General features: G+C 44.9%; 1 protein-coding gene across 1 annotated transcript; it reads left to right on the forward strand.

Moving 5' to 3' along the window:
* Positions 1-1,865: 1,865 nt before the first annotated feature.
* On the forward strand, positions 1,866-17,561 carry LOC135385883 (uncharacterized). Its single transcript, XM_064615474.1, has 9 exons — positions 1,866-1,960; positions 3,384-4,360; positions 4,415-4,480; positions 4,576-4,705; positions 10,512-10,687; positions 11,814-12,299; positions 13,427-13,866; positions 15,169-15,721; positions 16,032-17,561. The coding sequence occupies exons 2-9, from the start codon at positions 3,401-3,403 to the stop codon at positions 16,899-16,901; spliced, it is 3,681 nt and encodes a 1,226-aa protein (XP_064471544.1). The 5' UTR covers positions 1,866-1,960; positions 3,384-3,400; the 3' UTR covers positions 16,902-17,561.
* The last annotated feature ends 1,015 nt before the right edge of the window (positions 17,562-18,576 follow it).

Below are 18,576 nucleotides of genomic sequence, written 5' to 3' on the forward strand. Positions count from 1 at the left end.
TAGACAAAAACGCACCAACGAAATACACATCAGTCCACACTGCTATGCAGAGTCTTGGCATTTGTACTTCCTAGCCGTATGCACATGAGCGCAAACAACAGCATCACAAGACGCAGAATATACCTTACATGACAGAAACACAGAAACCAAAATAAATCACGTGTTTCCCGCGACACTTATGCACGGTCGGTCACCATCGGTTGGTCCATCTCATATGGTGGTTCACATTATAGGTATGCTTCCCACACTTACGTCGTTTGTCAGAAGTGACAATGTGTGTAAAAAAAGAAAAACCGCACACACAAAACAAATTCGTTAATGATCATTTTGTATCGAGATATCATAGGTGCAGGCAGATGCGGAGAGTTTTCATTTTCCCGGGGGGGGGGGGGGGGGGGGGGCAAGGGCGCACCGCGAAGTAAGTACTCTGGCCGGGGAGGGGTATGTTTATTACGAAAAAAAAGTAAGGAAAGGTAAGCCAGATGGATGTCGGCTTGTTATTAAAAAAAGTGAAAGGGGGAAGACAAAAAAAGCAAAGAAAAGAAGAACGCAAAAGAAAACAAAAAGAAGGAAAGATAAAGAAAAGAAAACTGAAGAACACAAAACTAAAGCTGAACAATCACACACTCTGGCGGGATCCTATGATGTATGCAGAACTGGTATAGAAATAAGAGGAAGAAAGAAAAAAAAAAAAAGAAAGAAAGAGAAACAGAAAAAAAAAAAAAAAGAGAGAACGGCATTACGCCTTTGAAAACTGAGGGCAAAAGGAACAAAATGCATTGAATCCTTGGTGTTTGACCCGAAATGCGCGCAATATATGAATATGGCCAATGAAATGGAGCAGCGGGAGTTGAACCCGCTCCCAACGGATATGCGTTCCGAAGATCCTACCGTTACACCTCACTGGCAGCTGCTGGTACCTTTTCGACTGCTTCGTTTCATTGATCTGATTGCTAGATGCAAGATGCAATTGCAAGATGCATTTTTGGGGTTGGTGCCTCTTCGCTCTTTTGACCCGGGCGCGCCGAGCCCCAAAGGTTGGTGTCAGTCTCTTAGCGGGACTTCCCGGGGGAGGCGGCGCTCCCCCCTAGTTCATGTTCCGGGGGGGCAAGCCCCCCCCCCCCCCCCCACACACCAGAAAGCCTGTTACGAACATCTTGCAACCCCCACAGGATACCTGCCCGGAAGCAGCAGATATGGACGTTACCCCCCCCCCCCCCCCCCCCCCTCCCTCCAACGAGAGGAAAAGTCCGGGAAGATCCCTGCTTATAGTTAACTTCGCTTCAAGCAGTACCTCGGAGCGAAGCAGCAAAAGATCACCGTCGTCATTTGCGGATGAAACTTGTATGTCTCTATGCATTTTCCCTGTGAGTCCAGCGAGCTTTTGCAACGCATTTCGTCCTCAGGACACCCGGATGCTTGGAAACATTTGCGAATCATCGACTCAAGAGGCAACCTCGATGACTCGAATCATCTCGAATTGAATTTCCCGCGTGGCTACGGCTACGGCAAATCATCTCAGCACTGAGCAGTGGCACTTTTACATGGTTGCCAGTTGCCAGGGTAGAACGCTACCTCGTTAAGTTACGGCAAATGAGGAGAAGTGCTGAACTCGCCGAACTGCACTTTCCAAATATTATACGTAAAGACACAGGAATGTATAATGTAGGTATGACATTCTTGTGAGTGGAGTGAGCCACTTGAGCAGTTTAGCTATAGTGCTGGTAATTTCATCTGACATTTAAACTAATTCGGCGTTTTCTTTTCCAGTTCTGTTCAGTTTTCATGCAGAGAAACAAAAGATAGTTTCTTTCTGCATTTTTACCGCGAAACGGATTAAAATAAACATTGCGAGAAAGCGCACTGACGCACTCCCGTATATGCGGCCACATAGCCCTCGGAGGCATCAAATGGTGAATAATCCACGCCATGTTTGTTTTTAGAATTCGGCGTTTCCTGGGTTTGTATTCTAAAATTATGTACTGCATTTGCGCTTCACATCATGTAGCATGCTATAGCCTACAGCTCTGTTGTACACATGGCTTCTTTTATTTTTTATTTTTTCATTTTTGCTGGTACGCAAATGTTATCTGTTGCAAAGCGCGCATCTGATGCCTCTGATGCGGTTGCATCTTGGGCATTTTGTATGTGTGTGGTCTAATTACACTAAACTTCTGAGTTGTAATCATCACATAGCATGGGGAAACATCGGAGTCAATTCTCTGTTTGACACAAAGGCGCACGTGATTGCACTAAAACAAATACACTATGTGTTAGAAGGCTTATTTTGATAGGTGAAATGCATGCCTGTTCTATGACGGAAATGATGAAACTCGCGTTTATCTGAACATCGCGGTCCCTATCCAAAATGTATCCTGAGTGCATGAGTAGAAGTAAACGTGTGATTTTGCGCAATTCTGGTACCATGAAAGTGTTTGATTGATCAGTCATCAATGATTGTTATTTGCCCCTCAGTTTGACGCTACGGTGACCTGCGAGAAATCATGTCAAATCATCAAGTTGTAAAACTAAATAGCGGCACTGAATAAGTAATCATGGACTGAAACACGAATAAAGCAACTTCTATAACTTCGTACATTTTGTTCCTGCTGTGCAAAGTATGTACAAACCCAACATCCACTCACGCATGCTGCATAATGTTCTCGGTTATTATTATTATTATTTTTTTTTTTTGGGGGGGGGGGCTGTTTTCTTTTTGTACTTTGTGAATGAATACCATTCAAGGCCATGTGGCAGACCACTCCTTCCCTCAAACTATTGGAATCCACCTTGCGGAGCCCCTGTGTATGACCTACAGTGTAGATAAGGTTTGTTTTCCGTTTATTCACACGAGCGACATTTCCCCAGAAGCGGAAGATGTGAAAAGCGTCATAGCTTTCTGCTGTCACGTGAGCGCGAGCGCTCAACGTCGTGTCTTCACGTACACTGTTAACCGTGGAGAATATCCTGCTACACAGCCACAAGATATTTCGTAGCAGACGACAGGAAAACACAATGACGGTGTCGTCTGCTAAGTATCGTCTGCTAAATGCGCAGTACGCCACTCCCAATATTCCGCACCGTGTGAATGCTCACATAACACGGGACGAAACTTCGTCTCTGTAAGCAGTGCTTTTGCTTTTTCTTCCTGTAGAATATTCTCTGAGGATGTCGCTCGTGTGAATACACGGTTTCTTCCCTAGTTAGGCATGACAATGTACGATAATATTTAAGGCATGGTGGGTACAGTGTCTCCCCACCACAAAGATGACAGCAAAATTGACCAGTCAACTTTGTAGCACTTTGTAGCATGTGCCAGCTCTGGTTTGACAAATGAGGAAAAGAAATGTTCTGCATAATGTTTCTTTTTCTTTTTAATACAGATTTTTCCTGAGCAACAATGACAGATGTCACATCATCGAAGCGTCCTCGACGCAAACAAGCTGTGCCTCTTAAGTACGAATTTAGTGATGACTCTGACAATACAGATAAAAATACAGATAAATCACTTTCATTTGAACGTCCTCCCAAGAGAACCATTTCTCCATCAAAGCCTGAAAATGCCGAGAACAAAGCTACTCCAGCAGAAGGAAGAAAAAGGATACTCTTAAAATTCAAGATAAGAGATAATGGGAGCTCCTGCACTTACGTAGAACTTGCACCTCAGGAAGATAATGAGACAGAAATTGAAAGGCCTAAAAGGCATTCTGATGCTTCTCAAGCTTCTGCTGTAGCACAAAAAGTGCCAAAGCGAACGTTGACGCCTCCCACTTCCATGAAAAGATATCAGACATTCCCAAAGTCCTTCAGAGCCGAAGCTGCGAGGCATGCAGAAGCACACGGCATGGAAAGCGCTGCAAAGCATTTTGCCGTCTCTCTCAGCAAGATCAAATTGTGGATGAAGTCCCGTACTGCACAGACCATTCCTGCTAAGACTGAACATACAGTTCCACAACGCCTGTCAGATTCATTACGATTAAAAGCAGAACAGTCAAAGGATACATATGCGCCAGCATTCAAGCTGTTCACAATACGGCTTGCACAGGAGAAGGGCACAAAAGAAGCTTCATCGTTATTGTCATTAGACGAAGCGTCGGTGAGTGATTGGTTGAGCATGAAAGAAGAAATTACGAGGAAAGCGATAGATGATGGCTGTCCACAGTGGGAGACCGATGTCTTTGTTGGAATTCGAAGGGATCTGATGTCAGGACATGATGTCAGGGTCGAGGACCTTCTTGAGAGGGCATGTACTTTAAAGATGGATGAAACCACTGTTGGGATGGAGTGGATGTGGCGGTGGTGTGCGAAATTTAACGTACTTTTGAAGGATCCCACATCTCAAGGAGGGATGTTGCAGAAGGTAGTGCACTTCACAATACTCATGAATGAATTTTCAATGTTCTTGATTTTGCAGGAAGTCAGTAAAGTCACACAACTGCAGCTGCCAATAGAAATGACCAGTATGGTGCCTGAACATGATGTAAGAACTTTTATTTTATTCTTAGAATACAGGCAGATTCATGAGTTTTGAGCTGTGATGAAGTCAACAAAAGTTTTTTCGTGCATGGCACACAGATTCAACTTCCAGCTATACCCACTCACGAGAAAACTGTCTCGAAGAAGCACAATGTACCTCGCGTAAGCAGAGGATCTACGAAGATAGACTGCGATCTGTGGAAATGGTGCAAAGCTCTGGAAAAAAAAGGTACAGAAAGTGATGGAAAATAATATTCTCGCCCCTTGAGATTGCTCAGAGAAACCCTAGTTTTCTACTGCCCGCTTTTATTACTGTCACTTTGATAACGATTTTGTAAGATGAAAAGAAAGCACTGTACGCTCGCTTTTCACTACATGCTTGCTGCGGGACTTATCCTTGGATTTCAGCAGCAGGTAGGCAGTGCTGATGTCATCACCTGGTGACGCGTACCCGGCACCTCGTACCTCGACTTATTTATTGTTAGCAATGTCTAGTGAGTAGGCTTGCCAAAAACAACTGCCACTTTGGTGGTGCCCACAATTCCACAACTTTTATTCCCATGTATGTAAAAGGCACCTAAATGTAACATGTACATCGGGTAGAAAATACATGCACACATAATAAGATGTGATGCCCATCTATCCATCACGCTGTTTTCACACGTCGACATCGGAGAGAAGACTGAAAGGTGTCATTTGGGGGAGCTGAGGGAATCAAGGAACAAAAAAAGAAAAAGAAAATCAAATTTAAAAAATACTGTGCCATTTAGAAAATAGTACGTGTGGAGCAGTGGTACTACGAGGGGCGTTCAAGTCAAACCGGGACTTTTTATTTTTCGCAAAAGTAAAATGAACTTACAGGCGAGAAATTAGTTTTATTTTTCAACGTAATCTCCAGATGGGCACCAATGCACTTGTCCCAGCGTTTCACGAGGGCTCGGGTGCCAGCAGCGTAGAAATCCTTACCGACGCGTAGCAGCCATGATCGGACCGCATTCTTGACCTCGTCGTCGCAGCTGAACTGGCGGCCTCCAAGGAACGCCTTCAGTGGCCCGAAGAGATGGAATTCGCTAGGGGCGAGGTCTGGACTGTAAGGGGGATGTGGCAGCAACTCCCAGCCAAGTTCCTGTAAGGTGCGTGTGGTGAGATAAGCGGTATGCGGGCGTGCATTGTCCTGTAGGAGGAGGACTCCTTTGGTGATGAGGCGCGGCTTTCCGAAACTGGATGTGTTCATGAATGATAGTGTTCAACGTTCCCACAGAAAGGTCCGTCGTTCGAGCCAGTTCGAGACATGTTATCGGTCGGTCCTTGAGGATCAGGCGCTCCACAAGTTGGATGTTCTCAGGAACTCTGCCACTGGGCTCCGAGCCGCCCCGGCCGGGATCGTCCTGCACTGATGTACGGCCGTCTTGGAACCATTTGCACCACTCAAACCCTTTGCTGGGGCTAAGTGTATCATGGCCATACTGAGCCTGAAGTCTTCTGTGAATTTCAGATGACTTTACGCCTTCATTCACGAGAAACTTCATGACAATTCGATGTTCGATGTGTGCGCTCGCCTCATTGTTGCCCATCTTGTCTAGCACGTGTCTTCTGTTTTGCACAAACTTTGGACCACTACGTGGTGAACGCGGAGGCCTGTCGCGTGTGAAAATGATGAAAAAGACGTAGCGGGAGCCATTTGTACACTCAGGAGACAGAAAGTCCCGGTTTGACTTGAACGCCCCTCGTTCTTGCCAGTCAGGGATCACATGCCTGGGAGGATGCTGGTTAGACACTACCTAGGGTGAAATCTGTCAGTAGCCGTGTCTTGACGCACCGAATAACAGTGATGGCCACTAACTACTTCTACAGTAGTTTAAAGGGGCCGTAAACAGGACACCAACCATTTCTGAAATAATGATACCCCATGAAAGAACGCAGATCATAATACCCAAATATACATTTCGTTCGGCTCGTGCCAGCTCATTGACCCATATAACTGCTTTCAAAGATGAGTAACCAGCGAGCCTCTCTCCACCATGCATACGTCACATGGCTACGTAGCGTTTTGCCGTCCAATCGGGGGGCCGAGCTGCGCACATGACATTTCAAATTACCAGCCAATAAACATACTTCGTTATCAGCTGTGTGTCGGAGCACTCAGTTTGTTTGTGTGAAACGACGTTTTGCGCTCCGTGGTTTCGAAATTCAACGTCATGACATCTTCAACATCTCCGGCTGGCGTAAACGTCAAAAGTTCGACTGCTATCACATGACGCGATTCGAACCCGGGTTCCTCCCAGCCACGACGTGACATGGCCAGCACGCTATCCACTGAACCACGCGAGCTGGTGACGCCACGCCGCATGGCTCAAACCAAAGTACGGCAGCCCAGTTCTCGGAACCATTCGAAGATGACGAAGATGTCCCAACGCGCACCTACCTAAGATTCCGGAACTGTAGTCCCGGATATTCATTCGCGCTCGTGGTGTGCTGCGTGCTACTGCCCAGAAAACGTAGTGCGCGTATGATACCTAAATTAAACGCATTTCTTTTTCAGTTTGAGGCTGCAACTGTTTAGATTTTGAATAGAAGAGGATTCACGTTCATCTAGTCCAATTCCGCATTTGAAATAAAATCATACGTGGAACACTCGATCGTAATTGGTGAGGAAAGCGCTACGTCAAAATGACGTAAAGTTAGAGCGCGGGGCGGAGCTAAATTGCGAAAGAGTGCAGTGAATATTTCATCCGTATGCAAGCGCCTTTTGTTTTTGAGCGTTAGTAATTGCAAGGAGTTTTCACTGCCTAAGTTTCATTAATATAACACAAAGAAATGTACACCTTTTGTACCTGTTTACGGCCCCTTTAACTACAACTTCTAACTACTTTGCAATGGAGTAGTTTAACTAGTAGTTCAACTACTTTTCAGGGGAGTAGTTAAAACTACTTCTTTAACTGGCTGCAATGTATTTTAACTACATCTATAACTACTTAACGTCGTCCATTAACACCAATCCCTTGTAGTGTCCTTGGACACCTAAATATGAATCACAACCAAGAACACATTGACATCCCTCACTCATCCTGAGGATGTCACTGTTGGACAGAAATGAAATTCTAGAAATATCCCCCAGGATCCTCAATTTGTTAGAAAAGTGTTAGAATGAGACTCCAGAGATGATCCTAGGGACAACATCTGGGGCAAAAATGGGATAGTCTCAGGAGCACTATAGGATCATATGTTCTTCTGCATGTAGCTATAGTGAATCTTCTTTCATTTCTCTCTTTTTGAAGTGAGCAGACGTTTAGAGTAAGAAACCAACTCTCTCTCTCTCTCTTTTTTTTTTTTTTTCCAGTTTTTCAACCGGCCACCAGCTTGTCATTTTCCGTTTCTCCTCTTTGATTGTTTTCGATGACGAAGAATGGGTGCCGTGGTATAAAAAGCAAAAATATAAAAGGTCCTGCGCCACTACGTCTAAGGCAGTTCACTATGAAAAAAATATGCGGTACTGGCATTTCCTTTCGCAGATAAAACATATACTATGTATTGCTTGTCTTGCGAACTCCCGCAAGTGCGAGAGTCCTCCTAGCATATCAGTCAAAACGAAGAGTGAGGTACCTAGGTGAGGGTGAGGATGAGTTCCTTGGAGTATTAGGTTACAACCATGGTAACGTCCGTGTTTCCTACTTAGTTGATGTAAAACATCAATCGAAAGTTAAGCACGTGCTGTAATATGCCGTCACTTTTCTGTATCTTCCACTGAAGTGCTCCGTGTAGCATCCCGTCAGGGCCCTTGCTCTGATGCTCATGGCAACAAGATTACAATGAAAGACCTAGCAAGCTATATTTCATCGCACCTTGAACCCAGTGCATAGAGTATCCATTGAAATCATTCAATTTCTATTGGTACCCCTGTATTTTTTATATTTTCTCTTTGTAGTATTTTTTGTAGTTTATACATGATCACTGCTGGTTCGGTTGAATCTGGTTATGACAAACAAACCCGAACACTAATTAATGGGTGGAACCATTGAAATGCACAACATGGTAATTTACTTCTCCTATATATGTCCTCTGGCTGACGGCCGCAGGACGTATGCATGACTATCACTGGAAAATCCTATGATGACACACTCTGGATCTCCTCCGGACATCCCATCACGGACGAGGACGCGATGACACTTTGAGGACGTCCTGATGATCGCAAGTGTTCTTGGGGAAGCAGTGATAATGACACTTAAAATATACTCTTGTGCCTACGTCGCTTAGTTCATGTACTGTCGTAAAATCCTCTGCCTGTCTCTTGTATATTATGTGCTGACAAAAGAGCTTGCTGCGGAAATATTTTCTATGGAGTGAAAGCTTCCGCTATAACGGTACGTACAACATACGACGAACCATGTACGAGATTTAGACACAGGCCCCCTCGTCACAGATCAATGCGCCATGCACAGATATTGTGGTGGGTGCCGATTGCGCCACTGTGGACCGTAAAATATTTTCGCTTAGCCACAATGATCGATCATGTAGCCATCCTATGCGGTTTCAATGCAAATTCATGCAAATGAGGCTGCACTAGACAAGCATTAAAAGTGAAGATTTACTACACGTGCACGGCACAATTGCTCTGCACCTCCTTTCTCATCAAACAAGTAGCCCAATGTAAGTTGGAAGCACAATCCTGTCGTAATGCTTGCTGCAAAATCGGAAGTAGTTGGCGCCTGCAGTAACCTAACTACTGTAGTTAACTACTCGAAATAGTATTTTAACGAGTAGTTGCCACTACATTTCTGCAAGTAGTTGATAACTACTTTTTAACTACGACCAGGTAGTTTAACTACATGTAGTTAACTACTGGCCATCACTGCCGAATAATATAATTTGCCATGCCACGAATGTGCGGTTGACAATGGCAATGAGCGACATCTTTCACTGCACTTGCTCTTCCATCGGAGCCCTGCCCATGACTTGAATGTCATCCCATTTGCTCCTAAGGATATCCATAGGGTAGTGGCTGCAGAGTGGCAGCAATGACAGCAATGACTCGAGACAAAGGAAGAACAGCAAGTGGAAAGAGATGCGGAATGGGCTTGGAGGAGAAATGCTGAGGCCGAAGAAGAACCTCAGAGACAACAACATTAAGATGCACACAGAGTTTGTACTGAGGTTTAAACTGAGGAGGAAGGTCTTCTGAGAAGAGAGAGGGAAATGGATGCTCACTGACAACGACGCCTGTCCAATTCATCTAGCTGGAATGTCCCTTTGTTCTTGCCAAGTTGAGAAACTTTCTTGGGGTTATGGATATGCATGTGCTCCCAAGAGCACGATTTGTGGGAACAAGAGAGGCCACCTGGAGGAGAAGTTTCTGCCATGCTCGGTTCCAGAAATTGTGCATTTCCTGATCTGAGACACCGAAGACTTCATCATTCATCCTCGACCCTTCTGCTACCGGAGAAGAGGGGGCCGCAGAAGAATTTTCGTCAGAACATTCACAACTTTAACTCAACCCCGCAATGGCTTCAGTGGGTGTCCGAGTCGAGCCCCCAAGAGGATATGGTCCCTACTGCTTTGAAATCCGTGACCAGACTATGTTGCACCACTTTGCCCAGAAGAACAACAGAGGCAGTATCGATAAACACCTCAACGGCAGCACAGCTAATACTGGGAAGTGTTCAGAACACAGGCTGTGATCTGGTGCTTACGGAGTCTCTAGGCCGCCTCGTCCTTCCCAGCTTTAATCCTTATGCTCACACATTCAAAACGATGCAAGAAGTGGAGATCATGGAGGAAGAACTCGACCGCAGAGAGCAGTGCCCTCCACCAAGTCTGAAGATCTCATTCGAGGAGTCGACAGAGCAATGCCTCACATGTCGTCCATACAATCTTTCTTCCGCTAACTTCCACTGGAGGTGGACAGAACAATCTTATGTCTTGCAGCCAAAGTGTTATAAAGTTACATTCAGAATTATCCGAGAGTATGTTTTTTCCAACTCATGGTTGCGGGTGTACTTTCTGTTGGCTGACTGTTTTTGTATTCCAAATGTTTTCAGGGAAGAAGCTGACAAAGGCAATTGTTTGTGCTCGAGCTCAGCATTTGTTTGGCAAGCATGGCTACAGTGCCTTTCGTGCTGGTGATGGCTGGTATCGAGCCTGGAAGAGCAGGTGTGAGATCCTGAACGCAAGAGAAGCTTGTGAACCACAAACAGAGCCCTCCAAGGGTGACGAGGCATGTCTCCGTTTATTGTTCTAAACTATTCAGCGATGCTGATCATTACCAAGCGCATCTGCGTGCAGTTTCTCTTCTTGCTATTCACCTAGTGATGCTGAACATTTTGGAAGCAGAGATATCATGAAACATAGGAACAAGGGATAATACAAGTACACTCACACAACCTTCACACATTTCTTTGTATAAGACATTTGTGTTGCATTCCTACAGAGGCCTTTTTATCTTTAATAGCTTCTGTCAGCATCAGCTGCTGTCACCAAGATGTTTACAAGTATCCCCAGATTTATGAATGGTTAATGTTCCTGGAAAAAGTCATTCATAAATTGGGGTTTGGAATAAGAAAGTGGATGTGCTCTGACCCAGAGGGCACCGTTCATAAATCTAGGGAATGTGTAAACCGAGGGTTCATCAATGAAGCTTGACTGTATTGTTTTCTGCTGAAAGAAATGTTGCAGGAAATAGTTGACGAGGTGAGCTTCTTCCTAAATGTAATATCTGTATTTAATTCATTGCAAACTATGACAGTCGTCTAGAGATTCAGACAGCGGTAGGGGTCTGTAGGAGTGGGCCCTGCACCTCTTGATTACTGGTCAAGTACGCTGAACATTATATCGCAGTGGCACAGCTTGCTGACGACTTGACAAGGGGCTTCATTCGATGAGCAGGACACGCTCTAACTCTCTTTACAGTGTTTATTTCTTAAATGTTTTCTGTATGCACACACAACAGCAGCAGTGGCATCTAGTGAACATGATGCAAAGGAAATGTTCTAAGTCCGGAACACAGAAAGTGACAAACACAGCACAAGCCTCAAGAGTTGGTAATCAAGACATGCAGGATGGATTTCTGCTGCTGCCTGGCCTTCTTGACGACTGCCATACTTTCAACCTTCCATGTTCTTAGGCTTGTGTTGTGTTTGTGTGTTCCAGTCTGAGAACAGTCACCTTTGCTTCATCTCCCTTAACTTCCATCCCTCCTCACTTACATAATTAGCTTGCATCAAACAAAAGGGAAACTTCAGTTACATTAATTCCATATAATTACAAATTTTGAAAGCGAGTCATTCCTTTAATGCCATATACAGAACTGTAATTGTAATTGCATTAACATTTCCTCTTTACAGAATGTGCCTTCAACTTCTTCGGGGAATAGTCATCCATTAAGCAATGATGATGAAGCTGAGATGAGCCTGCAAGCAGCACATACTTCTGGTTCACCTCTCTGTTCTGGAAAAGAAGAGAGCAACAACCCAATGAGCACTGCATCAAACTCACCTTCCTGCCCTTCCCAAACAAGTGAAACAAGTGCAGGGCAAATGTCGTACACATCAGCGGAACAGCCTTATGTTGAGCCCCTTGTCTTACTGAATGACTGTGATACCAGTTCTGGCCCAGACAGTGTGAAGTGTCAACTTGGAAGCAGTCATCCACTTTATACCCAAGATCATGATCCATTACCTGTCCACAGCAGCCTGTCTTTCTCTTCGTACTGGGGAGGTGCAAGTTTAAATGCGAGTCACCAGCTCAAAGACGCACCACAGCAACATTGTCACCCCATTGCTTCATTTCATGATAGCTTTTTATCACACGGGTTCAGCTGCTCAGCCATGGTATGTAACCTCTCTTGCCCTCTCTTTCAACAACACGCGTGTGTTTGAGTGATTGGGAGTATACTTGAAGTACCAAGCACTCAAGCACTACTTTAATTGCATTTTGAGTATTTATCCTTTACTTAAGTTCATTTCAAATTGGGTACTTTAGGTACCTTTCTCCAGTACTTCACTGTTATGTACTCAAGTACCCTACTGAACAAAATGAACATACATGAAATACATGTATCTTTCAAGAGTTAAATGTTTCTTGGACGTTTCTTTCAATAAAACCTGGCTCCAATCTGGTCAGGGTATATATTTTCGGGATTCATGTAAACCACGTCCACCTGTGCCTTGCAGTGACACCCGTCGCTATAGAGCACAAAAATGTTGAGCTCTTTCTCATAATTTCTATCAGAAGGTTGCTTCCCGACAATGCAACATTGTTAAAGTAAAGCTATGGCAGCCTGGGTGTATTTTCCTTCATGAGTCGCTGGCATTCAGAGAAGAACAAAGTTCCTGATTGGTTGAATCTCCATTATATGGATTTGAGCGAGCACGTTGACTGTTGCACTGTTGACCGTTGACTGCGAGCAATGACTGTTTTTGAACGAGGACCTCCAACCCGAAAAAATATGGGTTGTGTTGTCTTGTGTCCTCTTGTGAGGTTGCTATTGGATCTGCCAGAAACGGTAGCAAAGAAATGGTCTAAGGGTCATGCTGAAGTGGGTAGCACTATTTTTGTCTATGTGGAGAAACAAAATGCACTTCTTTCAGCATCATTGGGAAAAAAAGTTTGTGAATATTCATTCTGAAATGCCAAATTTGTGCTTTCCTGTGACCAAACTCAAGATCGACATTTTTGGTGTATTTCCACGACAAACAGCATCCTGGGATCTCTGGTTATTAATATCTAATCCTGTGAAGAAAAATGAATCTCAGCTGAATGTTTTCGGGACAAACAGCGTTTAATAGCCTCCAAAGACACGGATATGCCCTAGATGTGTGCAATATCAGTTGAGACCAGTTTTGGATCTCTCTAAGATATTGGTGGTTTGCGAAGAAGGAGCACAGAACCCTTGTGACTTCATGGTACTACAAGCTGCCCAACCATTGTTAACTGATGGCTTAAAAACTTGTTTCAGGACCCGACACACAGTGGAGGTGTTACATCTGTTCTTCAGTATGATGATCACACTGCAATAGGTGATCACTACCATCCAAGCGCTGGAGCCCAAAAGAAGAAGAATGAGCGCTACGTACCTGAATTCAAATTACAAGTGGTTAAGCATGCATTGCAGACGACATTCAAAAAGACTGCAGAGCGGTTTGGCGTTCATCATTCAACAGTTGCTGAGTGGTGCCGTGACAAAGAAAAGCTGGAACGCATGTTTCCTGAAGAGAGAGGAACCCTGGCAAAGGGCTCTAATGAGCATCCTGCATCACCCCCACCAGAAGTAGCCTTTTTAGAATGGCTGCAAGATTGCAACATGAAAGGCCACAAGATCGAACCCAGTCACGTTAAGGAAAAAGTGAAAGGGATCATTGATCATTTTGGTGAGGACAAGGTTGAATCAACATGCAGGTATATCTCTTTCACTATTTCGTCATTATTGTGCGAAAAGAACTCTGCATTTGGCCATAGTTAGGGTTCTGGGTGTTTGAATTTAAATCTGAAAAACAAATGCTGGTAAAGTTTGAAGTAATTTGGATTTATCCAACAATCTCCACTTTTGAGGGCTTCGGTAACTGAGTGCTCAGCAAGGAAGGCCATGCTCTAATGACTGGTTGGTTTCGTGTTGTGTCGATATTGCCTTGCATCGTGGGGTACCAGCCCCAGCGACACGAAAGCGTAGCTCCCTTCACCCATATTCGCTGTGCAGCAGTCTTTCATTTAACAATGCGCAAGGCATCTGTGTAATGTGGTTGAGCTCCATCCTTGCCTAGAGGCACCTCAAGGTTGGAGTCACTGAACAGGGTGAACAGTGAACAATGTGAACGTTGCTTAGTGAACACTGAGTGGTCACTCATCAGATGTCACATGTGAGCCTCCAGTATAATGTTAAAGGAGTACAGAGGGCCACCCAAAAAAAATTCAGATTAAAATGTCTGATGAAAGTGTGTGCGTCATTATACCGAATAGTGCGAAAGGTTTTGATGTGTGCAATTTGTTTCCCAGAAAAAAAAACTCACATAAACATGGCTCCGCACGTTCACCCTTAATTTGCCACTCCAGCTATAACGAGGATGAGGAGGTATGATGCCGCATCACAGATGACGCTATAAGGAGAACTCGTTCTGGTTCGCTGGTCAGTGGCGGTCAGCACCTTGTCCCTTTGCCGCCGTAAACCAGTTTTGCCAGTTCTCCCGGAGAATTGGGGATAGAAGGAGCGGCCGAAGCATTACCGAGCCAGGAGAAAGGCTTATTCGGAACCCCGAACAGCGGAGTAGCAGACGACAGCAGAGTAGCAGACAACATTTCTCTAGGCCAATCAGCGAGTGTTCTCCTTATAGCGTCAGCGCGAGGTTCCAGGCAGATCACAGGCTGGTACTGCTCATCACCGCCATTGCGCACGGTTGCTTTTTGCGGCGTATTTTAAATTCAATTTCTGCGATAATTATGACTCTGTGGTGTAAATTACTTTGCATGGTGCATCTTACTGGCCTACTAAACAGTTTTATAGGAAGAAAACTGGGTGTTAAAAATGGCTTCTGTGCTACTTTAACAGTAAGCGTTCTGGCAAGACAGCTTCCCATTCATATTTTGTGTCTGTCGTTTTACAGCGTTTGCTCTTTCTTACGAGAACCTGGAGCCCTAGCTATAATGTTTCACAGCTGAATTTGTATAGCGTTTATCAAAGCAATCACGTCTAATCTCACTTTTCAGGTGGCTATACATATGGCACAAAAAACGACTCGAGCTGCAGCAAATGATTGAGGATAATCTCAGTGACCTGTCTGAGTCTAATGGCAAAGAAGCTCGCATTGCATTCCCTCCAGCCGTGAAGCTAGAAATAGTTAGAGTAGCAGAGCGGCAGAAACTCACCGACACTGCGAAGTGCTTCCAAATCGACCGCAACAGCCTATCTGACTGGAGCAAGGCGCAAATGAAGCTTAAAGCTATGGCCAAAGAAGGAAAAGTGCGTAGAAAAGAAGTTTCAAAGAGTGCCAAGGCATTGCAAGCTGAGAAAGAGGTGTTTGAGTGGTATCAGCAATGCCGCAATAGTGGCTACAAGCCAGGGCCTCAAGAGGTCAGAGCTGTAGCAGCTGAGACCTATCGCAAGTATGGAGATACGACAATGAAGTGTAGTATCGGCTGGTACTCACGTTGGTCAAGACGTTTTGGCATACAGCTGAGGTATGAGAAAGATGAAGAAATCCTGGAGTGGGTGCTGACTCAGTTGGAACAGAACCGCACAATAACGCATCACGATATTCAGGTAAGTAAGAAATAATTTTGCAATACTACAGCTGAACTCGTTTGTAAGAACAGGATAATCAAGGAGCTGTACTGAGCTGCTTCACTTAGAGTAGACAAACATGTGAATGTACTGCATATATGTACTGTTGTCCTTCTTTTGTGTGTACACCCTATTGTTACACATTTTTTATGGAGAGCTTGGGTGCAATATACTTGGACATAGCAGTTTTGGTTAGACAATAGCAACAGCAGCAGCATCATTATCAAGCTGTACCATGGCACATAATTGCATCATGTTGTTCACTTGAATATGTGTGCTTCTTTTCCAGCTGAGGGCCATAGCAGCGCTTTCTCAAACCAGAAGTGGCTTCAAGTGCTCAGCAGGCTGGCCGATACGCTTCTGCAAGAGGCACCAAGCTCTCCTGCAACAGCAGCCCAAACTAGACACACCACTCCCTTCGATCCTAGAAGATAAAGTGAACGCCTTTCGCCATCATATCCAGCAGCTCCAAGAGCAACACAGCCTCACGAATGCAGCAATTGGGGCCATGGATGAGGTACCATTATATTTCTCCTCCCCAGCTAGCGGAGGTGGAACTCTTCTCATCAGAAGATGTGGCCTTGAGACTGCTCATGCCATTGTCCTTCTTGCTTGCTTGGCCGACGGGGCAATCTTACCACCTCTAGTCATTCTCAAAGGTACAAATTATAACCAAAACACAAACTACGGTTTTGTTCTGCATCAAGATGAAATGAAGGTGGAAGCGACCACCGTAGACTACTGGGCCACACACCTCTGGTCACGCTACGTGCCTTCCCCTAGCCTCCTCTTGCTCGACTGCTTTGAGCCACATGTGTCATTTGCAGCGTGTACAGAGGATGTTAAAGTCGCAATTGCTCCTGGAGGGTGTACTTCACAGGTGCACCCGGTTATCGTGTGGTTGAGGTGCAATTTCCAAACCCTGGTGCAAAAATCGTGGCTTGAAAGTGGATCGCCAAGAAACGTTCCAAGCCCACAAGAGGCACTGGACTGCATAACACGTGCATGGCAGCACCTACAGTGCAGCACAGCACAGGATGCCATAAGAAAGAGCTTCACTGTGACAGGAGCAGTTCTTGCTGCAGATCACAGTGAAGACCACCTTATTGGAAAGGCAGGGCTGTTGCCTGGCGTGGATGATGTGGACTCTTGCTTCTAGTTGTGACAAATAATATATGTTTCTGTACAGGAAAGGGGAATAGATAATGCTTTGTTCTGTCCTATATGCATGATCATCTGCCAACATGCAGCCTATGGATGTGTATGCAGAGCAAGTCAAGATCCAGTACTTCAGTGTTTTAGTTTTGCAGAGGTGCTTGTATTGTGAGCACAGTGTATATAGCAGAAGCAGACCCATTCTTGCATTCTATGCATTCTATTCTATTCGCAAAATATTGTTACTGTATTTTTATAATTGAACTAGCAGCTATCACAGCAGAAGACGTGCGTGAACAGTGTCTTTGTGTGTGTCTTCTGGTACACTAATTTCTAGTTCAACTATGCGTCACCAACTCGCCCAAGTTTCCATTGTGTTTTTATAGTTGCGTTGTACTTTAATGCTGTTTTATCCATTTCAAAGATTCCAGTGTTGGTGCTAATTTCTATTTTTCCAATTTCCATTTTTTGCTGTCGCGCAGGATAGTCTTGGTAGGGCAGTGAAGTTTGCACAAAATGGTTCGTGATGCTCCTCCAGTGTGATATGCAGACAACCAGAGTGACTATTGAACGGTCCAGTTTTACGAAAGCGTTTTGCCGTCTCAAAGAATTTATTTTATTTTATGGAAGCTCGATAGTTCACAATAAATTATGTCCGTGCGCATGTGTCTAATAATTATTGTTTATGGAGTGCACAACTACGGGAAAACGAGAAATAACTGAAAAATCTAAGTCCCCACTGACAGTTTTATAGCCGTGGCAGCGAAAGGTATAACAGTTGCTGTGTACTGACGGCACACTTGTACGTAACTTAAATGTTAAATACTTTTAAAAGTCAGTACCTCATGTCAAAGTTAAAGGAACACTGAGCTGACCCCCCTTTTTTTTTTCGTTTTTTGGTGCAGAGTGTTCTCCAACGAATAAAATGAGTTCCTGCGAAACAACGATGAGCGCAGGTGACCTACAGAACGAGCGCGAGGGCTCTGTTCGCACATGTTAAAAACACTCTCCTCGTCGCGAAAAGAGCGCATCGCAGAACGAGAGGACGTCGTGACGTATGCTACTCCCCTCACGTGACCAGTCACGTACAGCGGCACAGCTCAAACATGCATAAGCGGCGCGTGAGCTTCACCACGTCACGAGAGCATTGTGTCGGTCGTCCGCGGCTGCTTTCTCCGACCATTTCTTGTAAATGCGATTGCATGACTATAACGCACCCCATAGCGTAAATATTTTGCATGGTGATCCTGGTGAACAGCTTGACTGACGAGGCAGGATTTCGAGCGATGTTAAATGTCACCTCATTAGTTAACTTGTACTGGCATCACTCCTAAAATACTACAATACTTGGTGTGCTTTTACTCGGCGCTATGCCGTTTACATATGCATACGTTTCGTGTCGGACACTACAGGGTACTCACCACCTTCTTTGGAACGGTCACGCGACCATATGTTGGTGAACGCTGTGCCTCATAGTGTCATAGCGAAGCGAGCGGGGACGGTTACAAATTTCTGTCATTGAAAGGAACAGTTGATTAGAATGTAGCGGCCGCAGCGCCATCGCGCCGGCCTCGCAGCGCGCGACCCGCGGAATTTAGCACCCGGCCTCCGTGCCGGTATTCTTCCGTTGGTAGCCAGACGGCTTCAAATAAACATCTTCGTTTCCTGACTCGCTGTCG

This window comes from Ornithodoros turicata, chromosome 2 (assembly GCF_037126465.1).
Source record: "Ornithodoros turicata isolate Travis chromosome 2, ASM3712646v1, whole genome shotgun sequence".
NCBI lineage: Eukaryota > Metazoa > Arthropoda > Arachnida > Ixodida > Argasidae > Ornithodoros > Ornithodoros turicata.

What these genes read in the sequence shown, in the direction of transcription:
- LOC135385883 (XM_064615474.1), top strand. Translation starts at nt 3,401, where the DNA reads ATGACAGATGTCACATCATCGAAGCGTCCTCGACGCAAACAAGCTGTG. An exon ending in GTATGGTGCCTGAACATGAT is followed by an intron (nt 4,481 to 4,575) that starts GTAAGAACTTTT and finishes CATGGCACACAG; the next exon opens with ATTCAACTTCCAGCTATACC. An exon ending in AGCCCTCCAAGGGTGACGAG is followed by an intron (nt 10,688 to 11,813) that starts GCATGTCTCCGT and finishes TCCTCTTTACAG; the next exon opens with AATGTGCCTTCAACTTCTTC.